General features: G+C 54.7%; 1 protein-coding gene across 1 annotated transcript; it reads right to left on the bottom strand.

The window, feature by feature from the left end:
* Positions 1-82: 82 nt before the first annotated feature.
* On the bottom strand, positions 83-17,670 carry MSH5 (mutS homolog 5). Its single transcript, XM_066361460.1, has 24 exons — positions 17,231-17,670; positions 16,844-16,967; positions 15,926-16,006; positions 15,680-15,742; positions 13,130-13,251; positions 12,845-12,954; positions 12,559-12,594; positions 11,570-11,652; positions 10,613-10,658; positions 7,582-7,720; positions 7,397-7,459; positions 5,060-5,188; positions 4,752-4,824; positions 4,159-4,268; positions 3,865-3,945; positions 3,551-3,638; positions 3,149-3,338; positions 2,913-3,039; positions 2,354-2,503; positions 1,997-2,071; positions 1,512-1,655; positions 1,190-1,327; positions 965-1,038; positions 83-468 (listed from the first exon to the last, which is right to left on the bottom strand). Exons 1-24 carry the CDS (start codon positions 17,354-17,356, stop codon positions 357-359), a joined length of 2,484 nt encoding a protein of 827 aa, XP_066217557.1. The 5' UTR covers positions 17,357-17,670; the 3' UTR covers positions 83-356.
* Between the last annotated feature and the right edge of the window lie 1,576 nt (positions 17,671-19,246).

Here is a 19,246-nt window from a genome sequence, read left to right as displayed (position 1 = left end):
AAAACTGAGAACACTGGGTCTGACGAACATTGTTTCTCTAACAAAGAGGGCGTGGCGGCCCCAGGGTCTGGGCAGTGGAGGCGGCCATGGGAGGACACTCAGAGGACGGCCCTGGGGTCTGGGCAGTGGGAGGACACTCAGAGGACGGCCCCGGGGTCTGGGCAGTGGAGGCGGCCGTGGGAGGACACTCAGAGGACGGCCCCGGGGTCTGGGCAGTGGGAGGACACTCAGAGGACGGCCCCGGGGTCTGGGCAGTGGGAGGACACTCAGAGGACGGCCCCGGGGTCTGGGCAGTGGGAGGACACTCAGAGGATGGCCCCGGGGTCTGGGCAGTGGAGGTGGCCCTGGGAGGACACTCAGAGGATGGCCGAGGCTGCGGGCAGCACTTCCTGACGTAGGAACGCGTCCAGGTCCAGCTGGGGGTCTTCCAAATCCAGTTTCAGAAACTTATCGACTAAGGCCTGGCAACTGACGGGAGAGGGAGCAGTGAGATAGCGAGAGCCTGGGTAACGGAGTCCGAGCAGTGCGGGAGGCTGTGTGCGGCGCAGGAAACCGGGCCCTGGCAAACTCAGGGATTTCAGCCCTGGCTGGTGGCGCAGTGGATAGAGCGTTGTCCCAGAGTGCCAAGGTCACTGGTGCAAAGCCCGAAATCACCGGCTTGATCCTGAGGTCGCCAGCTCCATTCAGATGGCACTGGCTTGATTCCAAGGGCACTGGCTTGACCCCAAGGTTGCCAGTTCAAGCCCCAGTCAGGGCACAACGATCAATGGGTAACACAACAAACTGATGCTTTTCTCTATCTTTCCCTTCCTCTCTCTCAAAAATAAATACCTACATGAATAAAGTTAGGGATTTCAGAAAGAAACAGTGGACCACTGCAGGGCAAAGCGGCTTTCTGAGTCCCTGAAAGGGGAGAGCCGCAGAAGGTGCTGGAGGGGACAAGGACCCTGGGTCACACGCTCACCTTTCCACGCGCTTCTCCTTCATCAGTTCCCGGACGGGCTGGATGGGTCTCCCACTGCGGATCAAGTCGGAGACCTCAGAACAGGAAGGGAGAAGAAGGGGAGTTGGGTAAGAAAAGAGGGAGTAAGGGTCACAAGACCCGTGGGCCCAGAAACCCTGTCCCCAAGAGGACAGTGGAAGCAGGCCCTGGTGGGCACAGTTGATTCTGACATCAGGATCTCGTCACCTCCTTGCCACGCGCGACGAGCTTGTCGGGAAGCCGAGCCTGGGCAGCTGTGTGGGAGGCGTGGCTGGCGTCAGCGACGCCTTCACAGACCCGATAGAGGAAGACCACGTCATTCCCATCCTCACAGGTCTCCATGGTCTGAGAAGAGAATAGGAGGGGACGGTGTGTTGTCATCACTCAGCCTCCTGCCCTGAGACCCAGGACCAGTCCCCGTGGGGAGTGAGGACAGGGAAGGGCCACCCGTGCCAGCTAGCCCCTTTGGAAGGAGTTGGTCTCCAGCTCGGGGACATGCTCGCCTAGGGGCTGAGGTTAGTTCCCTCACCAAATGCTGCACAAGGGGCCCCTGTGGCAGCAGCTGGAGCTGAACGAGGCTCAGAAAGTTGGTGGCCACAAAGACTTGGGGACACGCGGGTCCGAGCGCCAGCCAGTGTCGGAGCACCGCAGCCAGGAGGGCGAGCCCGTCCACCTGTGCAGACAGGGCGAGTGAGCACACAGAGCACCGCTCCCTCCGCCGGCCCTGTCCTCCCCGCCTGCCCTTTCTGTGTCCTTCTGCCCACACGCTCTCGTGTCCCCGACGCCCAGCCAGTGTCGGAGCACCGCAGCCAGGAGGGTGAGCCCGTCCACCTGTGCAGACAGGGCGAGTGAGCACACAGAGCACCGCTCCCTCCGCCGGCCCTGTCCTCCCCGCCTGCCCTTTCTGTGTCCTTCTGCCCACACGCTCTCGTGTCCCGACGCCCAGCCTCCCCGCCATGCTCCTCTTCCTCCGCCATGTCCCCTCCGTCGTTCCTTGTCCACTTCTCCGCTCACCGTGTTGGTTCCCTTTCCGAATTCATCCATAAGGACCAGAGACTGCTTGGTGGCGTTGTTCACTGCTTTTGCCACCTGCTGGGTACCAAGTGGACAAAGGAGAGTTTCATTAGCATTGAAGGCCTGTGACACACTGACCACAGTCAGCCCGTGAATAAAGCCGCTGGTCTATCTGTTCACCCTACTGGACCCCAGATTCCTCAATGGTGCCAACAGTGCCTCCTACAAAGCACAGGGTCAGAGTAGAGGGCAGGCCGTAGAGGGAATGTTTCTCCTGTTCCGGTCAGTTCTCAGGGGGTAGACTTCCTTCCCCACTACCGCCCTCCCCCGACCCCACCCCTCTCTGCCCCCTTTGACCTGGTTGAGGTCGATCATGAATGTGGAAAGGCCGAGGGAGATGGATTCGCAGCTATGAATCCGGGTGAAGATGGCATCTATGGTCCCAATTTCGGCTTCCTCTGCTGGCACAAAGCTGCCCACCAGGGCCATGAATGTGATCAAGCCAACCTGGGCAGGGAAGGACAGAGCCTGAGGCCTGGCAGTGCGGGCTGTGGTACAGGTGCGGCTCGGCTGAGGGTGGATGGTAGGTCATGGAGAGGTGGACACAGGTGAATGGAAGGTCGTTACCTCTTCCACTCCGTTTAGAATCAGCAGAGAGGGACAGGGCGTGGCAGAGGCCACCCTGGGGAATGGCGTGGATCTATTCAGAGGTGGGGGAAGGGAGTTGAAGCTACGGAAAGATCTAGTAGGGCGTGGCTCTCGCTCAGGCGGAGAATGGGACACATGAGTGGAAGAGCAGGGTGTGGATCATGGGGTCTCCGCGACAGGCAGGGTCAGAACGCAGCAGGAGAGGAGCTGCAGGTGGGGAACGAGGTGAGGCTGGAGGTGCCAGAGGCCCAGTGTGCCCCTCTCCTACCTGTTTGAGGTATATGCTCTTCCCTGAGGAGTTGGGTCCCGTGATGACTTTGACCCTGCCTCTGTCCTCACCGCATTCTACGGAGTTGGGCACGAAGGTCTGGGCACAGAGTTCCATCAGAGGATGTCTACAGCGAGCAGAGAAGCACCTCACACGTGGGCCAGATGGACGCAGCTCCCAGAGTACGGGGTCTCCAGGCCCCTCGCACCTGTGCCCCCACCACCTTCGGTTCTCACCTGCCATTCTGGATTTGAACCCCAATGAGCTGGGGGGAGTAGTGGGGCCTTGAGTAGCCGTAGTCCCGGGCAGCACTGGCAAGAGCCAGCAGGACATCCAGGCGGGAGGCCAGGTCCAACACCCGGGTCAGGGCAGCCGTCCGCGCCAGCACCTGGCATTGCAGCTGGTACATCAGCAGGGTCTCCTGGTCTGCGGGGAGGCGGCAGAGGGGCTGGGGTCAGCTCCGGGGGAACGTGAACGAGAAGCAGAGCCCCCAGAAGGTGGACCTGGAAACGGGCTGACAGACGGTCCGAGACTCGCAGAGAAGATGCGGAGTCAGGGCCTCTCACGGAGCGAGAGCAGGAGGAACAGGAGCGGCGGGTCCCCTCCAGGCTGCCCGCCCCCTGGCCTGTCGCCCTCACCCCGGATCTCGCAGTGCAGGTCCCCCAGCAGCACGTCCAGCTCCTTGGTCCGAGCGCTCCGGTAGTGCAGCTTCTCCTCTGAGAGGAACTGGGGGAGGGGAGGCTCAAGCTGTGGGATCCGGGCCTCTTGGGTCTCATCCTCTCCCACCTGTCCCGCCCCCACCCTGACCCCCACATGGTTCCATTCTCCCTCATCTCGGAGCTAACACAGGTCAAGCGACAGAGGACAGCCCCGTACTGGGCGGTGCTGATGGGGGAGGCCCCTGTCGGCTGCCGGTTCCTGTTCCTCGTCACCTCCCCACAGAGGGTCTTACCATGAAGTCCAGTCCCTCAATCTCAAAGTCACTGGCCTCCACCATGGAAGGCAGGCGGGGAATAGAGAGCAGGAAGCCGATCTGGGAGAGCAGAGAGGGGACACGGCAGGGCGTGAGGTGCTGGCACTTGCTCTCCCCAGAGGGAGCCAGAGGCCCTTGCCCAAGAGCAGCCAGGCCACCACAAGCGTTTATGTTCTCAGACTGCTCCATGTGCTGCTATCTGCCCATGCGTCCTGTATAAGCCTGACACCTCCCGAAAGACCCCCGGGGTGACCTGCAGCCCCCCACCCTCACCAGAGGGATGTAGATGACGCTGCAGGAAGGAATACGGGAGTCCAGGTTCTCCAGCTCCTTCTGAGCGACCTCGGTGAGGAAACTGGGAAGTCCCACCAGCCTTCGTTTTTCTAGAAGAGCGGGAGGCACGTGAACATCAGAGGGAAGACTCCAGCCCTGGCTGCCATGCGTATCACAGTGGTAGTGGCGCCGACCAAGGACAGCACCCCGTCGCCAGGCGGGCCGTCTCAGGGCTCACAGACGGCACCCCATCACCAGATGGGGCGTCTCAGGGCTCACAGACGGCACCCCATCACCAGGCGGGGCATCTCAGGGCTCACAGACGGCACCCTATCGCCAGGCGGGGTGTGTCAGGGCTCACAGACGGCACCCCGTCGCCAGGCGGGGCGTCTCAGGGCTCACAGACGGCACCCCGTCACCAGGCGGGGTGTGTCAGGGCTCACAGACGGCACCCCGTCACCAGGCGGGCCGTCTCAGGGCTCACAGACGGCACCCCGTCACCAGGCGGGGTGTGTCAGGGCTCACAGACGGCACCCCGTCGCCAGGCGGGGCGTCTCAGGGCTCATAAGCCTGTCCCCACAACCCACACTCACTCTCGTCAATTTCAGGATCTATGTTGGGCAGAACTGTGAAGTGATTAGCAGCAAGACTGCCCTCAAAGTCCACCTGAGGAGGCAAGAAGTCCAGTTGCTTATAATCCAGCACTGTCTCTCGGTCCTGGTCGTCCCCTCTACCCGAGCTCCATTCTCCCTGCGGGCCCTGATCTAACCCTAACCCACCGAGCGCCTCCTGTCACCACCCCACCCTGGAGTCACTCAGCATCCTCGGTGTCTCCCAGGCTCCCACGCCGCATCGCTTGCCCTTAGCTCCCCAGGGGCTTGGCCGTTTTCCTTCCACTCACCACTTTCCCAATGAGGCTGACGACATGGTGCAAGTCATCGGAGAACTCTTGGGCAATGTCCCTAAAGAGCTGGACGGACTGGGGCAGGGAGCGGCAGGCGTCCCTCAGGCCCAGGGCACTGCACACCGTCTGCAGGAGGAATGGACGGAGCAGGGTGGCCCACACCCTGCCCCGGCTGAGGCGAGGGGACAGGACTGGACTGAGGACAAAGACCAACGAGGAAAAGCAGAACAGTGAAGACAAAGAGAAGCTCTCAAAGGCAGAGAAGAAACAGTGAGGGAGGAAATGTGCCAGGCTCTGCCCTCAACACCGAGGCTACAAAGACAACCAAGATGTGGTCCCGGTCCATATGAACTTACAGCATAGGAGGAAGAAATAATTTTTAAAAGGAGCTGACTGGTGGTGGCTCTGTGGATCGAGTGTCAAGCTGGGACACTGAGGTCCCAGGTTCAAAACCCTGAGGTCACCATCTTGAGCATGGGATCATCAGTATGATCCCATGGTCGCTGGCTTGAGCCCAAAGGTCACTGGCCTGAGCCCAAGGTTGCTGGCTTGTTGCCCAAGGTCACTGGCTTGAGCAAGGGGTCACTGGCTCAGCTGGAGCCCCTGGGGCTAAGGCACACATGAGAAAGCAGTCAATGAACAACTAAAGTGCCACAGCTATGAGTTGATGCTTCTCATCTCTCTCCCTTCTTGTCTCTCTCTTGCTAATACATAAATTAAATAGATAGATAGAAAAGGTTATATCTATAGGTGGAAAGAGGGGACAAGGATAGAAGCTATAATTAATTGACTATCTCTTGTTTGAGAGATTTGACTTTGGAACTATGTATATATTTTACATAATTACACAATTAAATTTAAAAAAGAAATTTCTAAAACTAAAAAATGAAACAAGTGAACATAAATGTATGTCCACATAGTGGCATAACTACACAGAGAGGAACTATTCCAAGTAAATAAAACACAGTTGTCTGTATATTCCCAGTGGGGACAAAAAGAACCATCTCCTCTCCACTCAAACAATCTTTTTTTTTTTGCCTTGGCTTGTAGTGCGGTGGACAGAGCATGGTCCTGGAAAACTGAGGTTGCTGATTTGATCCTGGGGTCACCACAAGTCAGGCTAAAAGAAAATTATTTTAAAAAAAGAATAACTACCACCTGGCAAGGTGGTGGCGCAGTGGATAGAGCGTCGGACTGGGATGCCGAGGACCCAGGTTCGAGACCCTGAGGTCGCCAGCTTGAGCGCGGGCTCATTTGGTTTGAGCAAAGCTCACCAGCTTAGACCCAAGGTCGCTGGCTTAAGCAAAGGGTCACTTGGTCTGCTGAAGGCCTACGGACAAGGCACATATGAGAAAGCAATCAATGAACAACTAAGGTGTCGCAATGCGCAATGAGAAACTAATGATTGATGCTTCTCATCTCTCTGTTCCTGTCTGTCTGTCCCTCTGACTCTGTCTCTGTAAAAAATAATAATAATAACTACCACCTGCTGTGTGGCAACACAGTGGATAGAGTGTCAACCTGAAACACTGAGAACACTGGTTCGAAACCTGGTGTTGCCAGGTCAAGGCACATACAAGAAGCAACTACAAGTTGATGCTTCCCACTCTTACCCCTGATCCCTGCCTTTCTCTCTCCCTCCTCCCTCTAAAATAAAAAACTAAAATCTTAATAATTTTATTTTAGAAATCATACTGCAACCCTCACTGGTTGGCTCAGTGGCCCAGCATGTGGATGTCCCAGGTCCGATTCCCAGTCAGGGCACACAGAAGTGACCATCTGCTTCTCCACCATCCCCCTTCTCTTTGCCTCCCACAGCCATGGCTCTACTGGTTTGAGCGCATCAGCCCTGGGCGCTGAGGATGGCTCCACCTCAGGTGCTAAAAAATAGCTGAGTTGCGAGCATGGCTCCAGCCTGGTGGATCCCTGCGTGTGTGTGTGTGGGGGGGGGCAGGCAGGAGTCTGTCCTCTCTATCTCCCCTCCTCTCAGTTGGAAAAAAAAAAGAAGAAAAAAGAAATCAAACTGAAATAGTTAAGAATGAAATGATATGATGGCTGGGAGCTGCTTCAAAATAATGCAGGAAGTGGGAAGTGGGAGAAGATACACATGAAACCAGATCGGCAGGAGTCCAGGTGTTGAGGCTGCGAGGTAGGCACATGAGGACACAAGGGTTCATTTTAGTATTCCCTCTAAATTTTTTGGACACTTTCCACAATACAAGCTTAGAACAAGTGTTGGGATAAAACTGGACAGTGTATCCACAGAGGGCACGGAACACATGCTGAGGGGCTTCACCTGACCTTGTAAGAGTCAGACGGCGGGTCCTGTCCTACCTTGTAGAGAACGTGCCAGTCGCTGACCTTGGTGTGGGACAACTTCATGCGTTTCAGAATCAGCTACAGCCAGACAAGGAGACAGCCACTGTTCTCCCTCTCCCAGCCTAATGCCCCGCAGGAAGCCCCTGGCCCTGTCAGCCCTGCCCTCCTCCCCCACCTCCAGCCCCCCACTCTGTGCTCACAGGCACGTTCTTGATGTGACCCAGCAACCGATGCAGCGTCTGAGCCATGTCCAGGTTCTGGGGTAGCAGGAAAAACTGAATGACGTCTAGACGAGAGTTGAGCTCCCCCAGGTCCTGCGTTGGACGTGTGAACCACAGCCTAGATAGAAGTGAGGGTGGGGGTAGGGAGACCGGAAATTACAGCTGTTCTCATCACTGTCTGGACCCCGATTTGTGAAGACGTGCATGTGCAGGTCCCTGGCAATTGTGGCGATATGCATGTGTACTGGCAAGTACTGTGTCCTATCTGTGCAGGGGCGTCTACACAATGGGTCCACTGAAACTCTCCGGATAGGAGCACAGCTGTCTGTACACCGCAGCTGATGGGTGTGACCATGTGCGGCATCCCACACGGATATGTGACACAGCCTGTTAGCACTGGAGAGGGAGGGCGGCGTGGGGAGGCATTTGTCTGATAACACTCTACGGCGGCTGAGTGGGAGAGTGGGAGTCAGAATGAGTTCGTGCCTGACCAGGTGGTGGCGCAGTGGATGGAGCGTCGGACTGGGATGCGGAAGGACCCAGGTTCGGGACCCCGAGGTCGCCAGCTTGAGCGCGGACTCATCTGGCTTGAGCAGACAGCTCGCCAGCTTGGACCCAGGGTCACTGGCTCCAGCGGGGGGTTATTCGGTCTGCTGAAGGCCCATGGTCAAGGCCCATGTGAGAAAGCAATCAATGAACAACTAAGAAGTCGCAACGCACAACGAGAAACTGATGATTGATGTTTCTCATCTCTCTCCGTTCCTGTCTGTCTGTCCCTGTCTATCTCTGCCTCTGTAAAAAAAAAAAAAAAAAGGCCCTGGCCGGTTGGCTCAGTGGTAGAGCGTCAGCCTGGCGTGCGGGGGACCCGGGTTCGATTCCTGGCCAGGGCACACAGGAGAAGCGCCCATTTGCTTCTCCACCCCCACCCCCTCCTTCCTCTCTGTCTCTCTCTTCCCCTCCCGCAGCCGAGGCTCCATTGGAGCAAAGATGGCCCGGGCGCTGGGGATGGCTCCTTGGCCTCTGCCCCAGGCGCTAGAGTGGCTCTGGTCACGGCAGAGCGATGCCCCGGAGGGGCAGAGCATCCCCCTCTGGTGGGCAGAGCGTCGCCCCTGGTGGGCGTGCCGGGTGGATCCCGGTCGGGCGCATGCGGGAGTCTGTCTGACTGTCTCTCCCCGTTTCCAGCTTCAGAAAAATACAAAAAAAAAAAAAAAAGAATGAGTTCGTGCCTGACCAAGCGGTGGCGCAGTGGATAGAGTGTCGGACTGGGATGCAGAAGACCCAGGTTCAAGACCCCAAGCTTGCCAGCTTGAGCGCGGGCTCATCTGGTTTGAGCAAAAGCTCACCAGCTTGGACCCAAGGTCGCTGGCTCGAGCAAGGGGTTACTCGGTCTGCTGAAGGCCCGCGGTCAAGGCACATATGAGAAAGCAATCAGTGAACAATTAAGGTGTTGCAATGCGCAACGAAAAACTAATAATTGATGCTTCTCATCTCTCCGTTCCTGTCTCTGTCCCTATCTATCTCTCTCTGACTCTCTTTCAGTCTCTGTAAAAAAAAATTATAATTATAATAAAAAAGAATGGGTTTGTATATCGGCCTCCAGCTATGAAAGCGTGGCTGGTAGAACAGCACAAACACGTTTCTTCTCGTGTTCTCCCTGAGAAGGTATTATAATTGTCCCATGTGGGACGGTTCAAGTCCTCAGTTCATGGTCATGGCTGGAATGGCTGAAATGGAGGACGCTCCAATGAGAAAGGGTTGAGGAGGGCTTTGGGAAGGTAAGCCTGGAAAGGAAAATTGGGTGGGTGGGAACATCACACAGCTGCTGATGCTAATCTGCACCCGCAGGTCACGAGGAAGCCTCCGGAGGCTTCTGTCGTTTAGTTTCTTCCTAAGGTTTTTTTTGTTTGTTTGTTTGGTTGGTTTTTTTGTGTGTGTGTGTGTTTTTTTACAGAGACAGAGAGTCAGAGAGAGGGACAGACAGACAGGAACGGAGAGATGAGAAGCATCAATCATTAGTTTTTCGTTGCGGATTGCGACACCTTAGTTGTTCATTGATTGCTTTCTCATATGTGCCTTGACCGCAGGCCTTCAGCAGACCGAGTAACCCCTTGCTCGAGCCAGCGACCTTGGGTCCAAGCTGGTGAGCTTTTGCTCAAACCAGATGAGCCCGCGCTCAAGCTGGCGACCTCGGGGTCTAGAAGCTGGGTCCTCAGCATCCCAGTCCAATGCTCTATCCACTGCATCACTGCCTGCAGGCTCTATCTAAGGTTTTTTAAAGAGCGAAGTGATCTGTTTGGATCTCTGTCTTGGATTAACAGGTATTTTAGAATAAAGGATAGGTTGGAGAAAAGAAGAGAGCAGAGGCAGAGACCAATTTAAAGCATATATAATGCTCTGGGCCCGAAGTTATGACAGCCAGAATGAGAGTTGGAAAGAGGGAGGAGGGGCGGCTGGGAGACATTGGAGGAGGGACTCAACAGGCCCTAGAGAATGACTGAACATGGGGGGGTGAGGGAGAAGCATCCGCTCAAGGGGCAGAGCTCGGGCCCTATTCCAGCGACGCCGTTAACCAGAAAAGGGGATACAGGAAGAGGAACGGGCCCGGTGGGCCCCAGTTCGGATGCTGCCTCCAGAAACCGCCAGGAGAAATGATGTGGACAGAGCATTCTGCACGCGGAGCCCTGACCTGGACGCACGAAACTGAGTTATCAGAGAACAGCTCCAATGGGAAGGGTGGTTTTTATAATTAAAATTATAAACGGAAAAGGACATGAGGGCTTCGTTTCTGCTGCTTGTGTGTGTGCAAGTCTGTGTGTCCCCCTGAGTGTGTTATCTGTGCTGACGATGTCGTGAGGATAACGCCGGCGGCCACACGGGGCCGCTGTAGAGGTGAAATGTATTTAGCCAGCACCCGCAAAGGGCAGCTGTCTTGATTTCCACTTTGCGGGGTGGTGTGTGTGTCTGCAGCCTGCATGCATCCGTCTACAGCACGTGCGTGAGACTCACTCACCTGAGCAGCTTCTCTCCCCACTTACAGCGGCATCTGTTGAGGATTCCTGGGGGGTGGGGGGGCAGGGAAAGAAATGTGTGGCTGTGCCCACGCGGAGGAATCCAGGTCAGAGGTTCCGCGTTGGGCAGGCTGGCCTGGAGGAGGGGGACGGTGGGTGTTCCCCAGATACAGGACACAAGGGCAGTCAAAGCCAGCGTGTGGCCCCAAGTCTGAGCCAGGAAGACCTTCTATGGGCTTAGGGGTGGGAATGGACACGCACCAGAACACTCAGCCAGAAAAACATGCAGAGCAAGCATAGTTAGACTCACAGACAACCCAACACATATGTGTAAACATGAGACATAACCCACTGATACGTGCATAGTGAAACCAAGTGGACACTTGAGGCCATGTCCCCAGGACACCCTAAAGCCAGAGAGACAACTGATAAAGACTCTTGTGTAAATCAAACATGGGCCTGGCCGGTGGTGGCGCAGTGGACAGGGCATCAACCTGGAAGGCTGAGGTCACCAGTGCGAGGCCCCCAGCTTGCCTGGTCAAGGCACATGCGAGAAGCAACTACCAATTGATGCTTCCCACTTCTCGCCCTTCTCTCTCTCTCCCAAAATCAATAGATAAAATCTTTTTTTAAAAAAATCAGACATGGGCAGTTTCACAGTTCCTACCTCACCCCTGTCCAGAGGGCCTCCCACCGCCCCGGACAGGCGCAGAACTTGTGGAAACATTCCAACAAGCCCGAGGAATAAACATGCAGTTGGTAAAAGTAAGAGATGGCAGACTGATGGCACTGGACAGCCACAGGGTCTGGGGAGGTGCCCAAGTTCAGGCAGGGCACAAAGAGGGAAAGGGAGCGGGACTGGAGTGGGAGGCGTCTGACCCCGGGCAGGGAGGGGCTGGGACACGTCTGGAAGGCGCCCGTTGTGCGGGGTGACAGACTGACAGACGAGGCACACGTACCGAAGAGGCTGAGCCCCTCCTTCAGTCCACTGGCCACTTTGTACACGGAAGGGTGAGACTCACTCTTAAATATCTGCAGAACGCTGTCAGGGAGAAACGGGGCAGTTCTGGGTAACCTGAATTTTTAAAAATTAATTAACTGATTGGTTTTTAGAGAAAGAAAGGGGGGGGGAGACAGAGAGACATCGATTTGTTGTTCCACTTTCCACTTAATTGTGCATTTACTGGTTTCCTCTTGTATGTGCCCCAACCGGGGATCAAAGCCACAACTTTGGTGTGTTGGAATGATGCTCAACCAACTGAGCTCACTGGCCAGGGCCTGGGTAACTTGGATTTTTAAAGGGAATTGAAAAAAAATGGAAGGGCCTGACCAGGCAGTGGTGCAGAGGATAGAACATCCACTTCGGACGCGGAGGACCCAGGATCGAAACCCCGAAGTCCCCGGCTTGAGTGTGAGTTAATCTGGCTTGAGGGCAGGTTCACCAGCTTGAGCACAGTGTCGCCAGCTTGAGCGTGGGACCACAGACATGAATGACCTCATGGTCACTGGCTTGAGCCCAAAGGTCGCTGGCTTAAGCCAGGGGTCATTGGCTCGGCTGGAGCCCCACCCCCCATCAAGGCATGTATGAGAAGCAATCAATGAACAACTAAAGTGACACAACTACGAGTTGATGCTTCTCATCTCTCTCCCTTCCTGTCTCTCATGCTAAAAAAAAAATAAAGAAAGAAAGAAGGGGGTTGAGAACAGCCTCCTGAGATCAAGTCCTATAAGGTGAGTCCCTCACTTCTCTCTGCCTCCGTTTCTCCTTTCAGAAAAGGGTAACAACTTTGTGCTTTTCTTTTTCTCTCCCTCTCACACCCACTTCTTTCAGCAAGACAGATCTTAATAGTCCCAGATGAAAGAAACTGGAGCCTCATTAAGCATGTTAGAGCATTAAGCTTATTCCTTCTCCGTCCCCAGAGATGAGAGCCTGCCTCTATCTGCTTACCTGTAAGTATCTTGATCTATGCTCACCAAGTGGGTCCTGAGGGCAGAAGAGAAGGTGCGGGGTATAAGATGTCGGAGTGCATTGTAAGTCCCACCCCCCTCACCCCGCCTTCCGGGACAGTCTCAGCCTTCTCCCCGAGCTCCACATCCCCGGGTGCTCCCGTGTGTCCCAGAGCATTTTACCTGGTAGGTCACTGCCCACCTGCCTCACCCGTACCCCCACCCAACCCGTGTTACTGTTTAGGCCTCCCACTTTACTTTGGCTGAGGTTATGGTAAATCACCTACAACACAAATTTCTTAAAGCCCAGGATGGGGACGGTGATGTTATAGTCTTCCAGCTCAACTCCAATTCTTCTCCGACCCAGGAACTTGAGCAGCCCTCCAAGTGCTCGAACCTGGGAGGGGACCAGGAGTCAATTCCACTGTCCCGGAGGCGGGACCACACCAGGGAAAACTATTCTTTTCAAGGGCTGGGCTAGTATCTCCCAGGACTCACCCCAAGGATGGGAGTGTTTCTGCCTTTCTTCTACCTGCAGTATCCCAGCCCTGACTTCCCGGGACCCGTCTCACCGTGAGAAGGCACTCGAAGGGAATGATGGAAGAGAGGAAGAGAATTCTCTCAGTGGTGGTCATGGAGTCTGGGATGAAAGAGTAGTTTCCAGAAAGGAGGCGCTGTTTGCTTATCTCCAGACCTATTTTGGAGATGGCATGGGGGGAGAGCAGATTCTTAGTCTAATGCTCTCTCTCTCTTCTTATTTCAATTAAAATGTTTATATTGATTGAGTTTAGAGAGAGGAAGGGAGGAAGGGGGAAAGGGGGGGGGAGAGAGAACGAGAGAACATTGATCTGTTTCTATATGGGTCCCGACCAGGGACTGGACCCATAACCTCTGTGCTTCAGGATGATGCTCTAACTAACCAATCCATCTGGCCATGGCTCTATCCTTTTTAAAAATTTTCCATTGGCCTGACCAGGCAGTGGCACAGTGGACAGAGCATCAGACTGGAATGCGGAAGATCCACGTTCGAGACCCCAAGGTCACCAGCTTGAGAGCAGGCTCATCCGGCTTGAGCACAGGTTCATATTGGCTTAAGTGTGTAATCATAGACATAACCTCATGGTCGCTGGCTTGAGCCCAAGGTTGCTGGCTTGAGCAAGGGGTCACTCACTAAGCTGTAGACCCCACCCCCACCCTGTCAAGGCACATGAGAAAAGTCAATGAACTAAGGAGCCGCAATGAAGAATTGATGCTTCTCATCTCTCTCCCTTCCTGTCTGTCCCTCTCTCTGACTCTGTCAAAAAATAAAAAAATAACCAGTAAAAATTTCCATTGATATGAGAGTCTGACCTGTGGTGGTACAGTGGATAAAGCATTGACCTGGAATGCTGAGGTCACTGGTTTGAAACCCTGAACTTGTCCCACCAAAAAGATCATATATTGTAACATTAATGCCCTAACATCTAATTTGGATAGAACATTCCAGTTTTTGTGTGTGTTTTTTTTAAACTTGGGAAGGTTATAGAAGTGCCTTATGGGTCATCAAGTTCACTAGGGCAGTTGTTCCCACTCCCCTAGCAAATGGCTTTGGTTTAAAGGAGGAAATTATAAGTCAAAGCTGTCCAACCTGACCAGGTGGTGGCGCAGTGGATAGAGCGTCGGACTGGGATGTGGAGGACCCAGATTTGAGACCCCGAGGTCGCCAGCTTGAGCGCGGGCTCATCTGGTTTGAGCAAAAGCTCACAAGCTTGAGCCCAAGGTCACTGGCTCAAGCAAGGAGTCACTCAGTCTGCTGAAGGCCTGTGGTCAAGGCACATATGAGAAAGCAATCGCCTGACCTGTGGTGGCGCAGTGGATAAAGTGTCAACCTGGAAACACTGAGGTTGCCGGTTCGAAACCCTGGGCTTGCCTGGTCAAGGCGCATATGGGAGTTGATGCTTCCTGCTCCTCCCCCCTTCTCTCTCTCTCCTCTCTATAATGAATAAATAAAATCTAAAAAAAATAAATAAATAAATAAATAAAAAAGCAATCAATGAACAACTAAGGTGTCTCAATGCACAACGAAAAAATAATGATTGATGCTTCTCATCTCTCCGTTCCTGTCTGTCTGTCCCTGTCTATCCCTCTGACTCTCTGTCTCTGTATAAAAAAAAAAAAAAAAAAAAAGGCTGTCCAGGCTGAACTGTGGTGATGCAGTGGATAGAGCATTGACCTGGAATGCTGAGGCTGCCAGTTCAAAATCCTAGGCTTGCCTGGTCAGGGCACACATGACAAGCAAGCAAGGAACTGAAACAACTTTAAGTTGATACTTCTCGTTTTCCCCTCTCCTCTCTTTGTAAAAATCAATAAATAAAAGCATTAAAAAAAAGAAAGCTGTGTAGCTCTGGCTGGATAACTCAGTTGGTTAGAGCATTGTCCAGATATACCAAGGTTGTGGGTTCGATTACTGGTCAGGGCACATACAACAATCAACCAGTGGCATGACCAGTGGTGGTGCAAGTGGATTGAGCATTGGCCCAGGTTCAAAACCCCAACGTCAGCGGCCAGAGCACAGGCTTGTCAGCACGTGTTCTCTGGCTTGAGCGTGGGATCAGACATGATCCCAAGGTTGTTTGTTGGCTTGAGCCCAAGGCCACTGGCTTGAGCAAGGGGTCACTGGTTCAGCTTGAACCTCCTGGTCAAGGAACGTATAAAAAGCAATAATAATAATACAGTAATAATAAAAACTAAAGTGAAGCAACTATGAGTTGATGTTTCTCATCTCTCCTCCCCCTTTCTAAGAAAAAAAAAAGGAATCAACCAATGAATGCATAAACAAGTGGAAAAAATTGTCTCTCTCTCCCTTCCTCTCTATCTAAAATCAATAAATAATTTTTTAATCATTCTCTCTTCTCAGGGAACGCCCTCATCCCTACATATCCCTAAGTGGAGGTTTCATAATAAGTTGCAGATTATTAAAGGGCAGGGAGCAGGAGAGATCTTGAGACTGGTCGGTCACAGAGCTTGGAGGACACAAAGGTTTAGGATGAGATAAAATAGGGGAGACCTCGGATTGATGGGGTGGAATTAGGAGAAAGGTTAGGAAGCTGGGACGTGGGACTGGGCAAAGCTAAAGGAGATACCGAAATCCACACTCGGCAGAAATATGATTTCAGGTCTCTCAGGCTCTCTGGGCTCCTGGGAGGCTGTGAGGGAGGCACAGAAAGGCCCATTAGTCTGTCCATTTCAGTCTTTCTGCCTCTGTCCCCCCTTCCCTCTCACCCAGGCCTGGCTTCCTGACTGCCTCCCTGTAAGACCCTTTGGTCTCCTGGAGCATTCTCGACTTCAGTCCTTCCTCCTCTCCCCTCTCGGCCTTACCCAGTCCTTACCAAGCTTCCCCAGAAACTCAGTCATATTCTCATCCTGCTTGGCACTGGTAACAACAGACCGGGGATTGATTTCATCCAGGACTTAGAAGGAGAATGGAGACCAAATGAGTTAAAGAATCTTGATCCCCTGACTGAGAAGAAACCAGAGCCCTCTCGTGCTATCTCCCACCCCATCTCAAAAGCTCATTTCCTTTCTCTGAGAGTAGGGAGTGAGTGCCCAGCGCAGTGGGAGCACAGGTGAGTCAGGCATGAGAGTTAGGAACGGAGTGGGTAGTGAAGCTGGTAGGTGGGAGGTGTGCCCTGGAGATTGTTATGCACTATAAATCCCATGAGGACAGACATGACCAATTTACCCAGGGGCCTGTCTCCAGCTCCTGATACCCTGTAAACACCTAATCAATATTTGCTGAATGATAAAATTAGTTCCTAAAAACTACAGACTGCGGCCCTGGCTGGCTGGCTCAGTGGTAGAGGCCAGTGTGTGTAAGTCCCGGGTTCGATTCCCGGCCAGGGCACACAGGAGAAGCGCCCATCTGCTTCTCCACCCCTCCCCCTCTCCTTCCTCTCTGTCTCTCTCTTCCCTTCCCGCAGCCAAGGCTCCATTGGAGCAAAGTTGGCCCGGGCTCTGAGGATGGCTCTGTGGCCTCTGCCCCAGGCGCTAGAGTGGCTCTGGATGCAACAGAGCATCGCCCCCTGGTGGGTGTGCCCGGTGGATCCCGGTCAGGTGCATGCGGGAGTCTGTGTCTCCGCCTCTTCGGAAAAATACAAAAAAAAAAAAAAAAAAAAGATGAAAACAAAACAAAACACTACAGACTTCCCTCCAGAAGTCAACTAATGGCAACGGATGGTGTCAGGTGAGCAGGCAGGAGCCAGAGGCACTCCGGTCCCGGAGGAGCAGGGTTGCCGCCCCGCCCGCACCTCGCTGCAGAAGCTGGAGGCTCTCGTGGTCCGGAGTGTCCGGCATGAAGTGGACGGTGGCGTCACCCGTGTCATAGTAGGCAAGGCCCAGGTGGCCCAGGTTCCACAGCACACACAGATGGGTCTTCGGCGACAAGGAGGACACGGGTGTCTGACCCGCTCCTCGTGCAGGCGGGCGCCGCGCCTTCATTTACATCCTGCTCCCCGGTCTCCGAGCTGGGGCCCCACCCCGCCGCCCCTTCCAGGCCCTGCTGACCGCCGCGGCGGGGGCGGGGGCGGGTGACCGGCCCGGGCCTCCTCCCCGCTCCCTCTCCCGTCCAGCACAGCGGCGGGGACGTCCCGGTCCCCTCCCCGCGCCCCGGTCCCCCACCCGCGCCGCCCTGAGACCTCGGCCGGCTCCTCCGAGTCCTCCTCCTCCGGCCCGGGGGCCGGGCTGGGGAAACCGGCCGCGGCCGCTCCGAGCTCCGGCCCCTGCGGCCGCCCAACTGCGCTCGCCGCCGCCGCCGAGGCCATGGCCCCGCGGGTGCGGACACGGACGCCGGCTCCGGAGCGCGCGGTCCCCGCGCCTGGGAAGGTCTGGGCCGCGGCTGAGGCGAGAGAGGGCACGTTTTGCTTTAAACACGCGCGGCGTGTCGAGGGCGGACGTCCCGGGGTTTCGATGCCGCGCGGGCCGTGGACGCCTCGCCCGCCCCCACGGCTGCCACACCGAGGCGGCCCCCGGGATGGAGACTGACTGCGGGCCCGGCGGGGCGAGCCCCGGTCTCCTCTCCCGGCCGCTGCCCACCACGCCCCTACGTCCGCGGCCGCCCCGGCTCTCAACTTCCCCACCCGACTGGCGGACGATTTGCGGAGTTTTCCCGCCTTTTCTGTCACGTGAACCTTGACGCGCGCAAGACCGCGTACCCAACAGCTACCAGTCTGCGGCGGGAGGAGCGCGCTGAGAGGAGGATGGGGGTGCGCGCGCAATCGCCCCACCCCCTCTGACCGCTATTGGTCAGGGAGTCTCGGATCCCGCCGAGAGAACCAACAGGGCGAGAGGGAGGAGGGGAATCGCAGTCGCTGAGAAGGCTGGGCACTGATTGGCCGATTCTCATGGGGCGGTGCCAGGACGCTCAAACTTCCCGCCCTCTGCGGTTGCTTAGCACCTAGGCCTCTGGTCCAGGGCTTCTGGTATTGATAAAGACGGGGTGGAGCCTGTGAGAAGGCCGGAAGCGGCCGTGCTTGAGTCCCAGCCCGGAGGACCGTTTTAGGGGCTTTGCCGTGAGGGGTAGGGGGCGGGCGTGGGCGGGGTATCTGGGGAGAAAGCCGATCTTAAAGGGCAAGAGGGTCATTTTTTTTTTTTTGGAGACTGGAGATAAGCAACAGTAATTCAACCTGTGCCAACAACTCTAAGTTAATATTTGTCCCTCTGAGTTAATATTTATAAAGAGCTTAGACTAGTGCCTGGCAAACGTAGTCACAGCTACGTGTTTTAAACACGCAGAAGTAAATGAGACTCCTATCGCAGCCTTCCTTTGCCAATTTCCTGAGCACAAGGGCACTACAGGCCCTAAAGTATCATTTCAGTCTCCCCAAAGGAAGTGAAGGCGTTGGCATGACACCAAATTCTGGCCAAGAGTAGACCTGATACGAACACCTACACTGCTATTGGGACATAACCCTGGGCGCCTGCGTTCTCTCTCTCTCTCTCTCTCTCTCTCTCTCACACACACACACACACACACACACACACACACACACACCCTAAGGACAGAGGCTTGCCACTCATTCTTACAGCAACTATTATGATAAGGCGCCAAAGAGCTGTAAAACTTAGCATTAGCAACGCCATTTTAAACAGGAAAAGTCAAGCCTCTTACCCTCTCCTTTCTGTGAAGAAAGGAAAGAAGAATGCAGGAGCTTCCTGGCTTACAAGGGCAGCTGGGTCATCTAGTCATAGTTTAGCCGATTCCTAGAATTCTCTGAAAGGGTGCCTGGGGCCACTTGCCATGCAGAGCGAAGAAGATAGAACTTATCTGAAAACCTTAGAAAACAATGTTTATGTACCTTAATCAAGAATTCTTATACTCGGACTCACCCTAAAGTCATGAGAGTAACTCATACCTCTCTCTAGACAAAGGGTTCACAAGTCCCCCCTTACCCACTCCAACCAGGACTTGATTTTGTATAAAAGCAAGCTCAGAACTGTATTAGGCCTACAGGATTTGGGATTGTGCTCCATGTAGCTAGCCGACTAATTAAATACACTTCTCAAAAATTCATCTGGACTTGGTGTCTTTGTAGAACTGACTGGATACATTACAACACTATTTAGTGTCGACTCTGGGACAGGTGGTGGATTCCACGTAATGAATGTAATCAGGTGTGGGCTCCATGAAGCTAACTTTTGAGTGTGTGTGAGGG

The sequence above is a fragment of the Saccopteryx leptura genome, chromosome 1 (assembly GCF_036850995.1).
Source record: "Saccopteryx leptura isolate mSacLep1 chromosome 1, mSacLep1_pri_phased_curated, whole genome shotgun sequence".
Taxonomy (NCBI): domain Eukaryota; kingdom Metazoa; phylum Chordata; class Mammalia; order Chiroptera; family Emballonuridae; genus Saccopteryx; species Saccopteryx leptura.
The sequence above is the reverse complement of the archived record's forward strand: the minus strand, read 5'-3'. Positions and strand labels throughout refer to the sequence as shown.

Excerpts from the sequence above, each read along its gene's own strand:
- MSH5 (XM_066361460.1), bottom strand. The coding sequence starts at position 17,356 with ATGGCCTCGGCGGCGGCGGCGAGCGCAGTTGGGCGGCCGCAGGGGCCG. Across the intron at positions 5,189-7,396 it reads ACTGGCACGTTCTCTACAAG|ACGGTGTGCAGTGCCCTGGG; the intron begins GTAGGACAGGAC and ends TTCCTCCTGCAG. Across the intron at positions 1,039-1,189 it reads TCGTCGCGCGTGGCAAGGAG|GTCTCCGACTTGATCCGCAG; the intron begins GTGACGAGATCC and ends TCCTGTTCTGAG.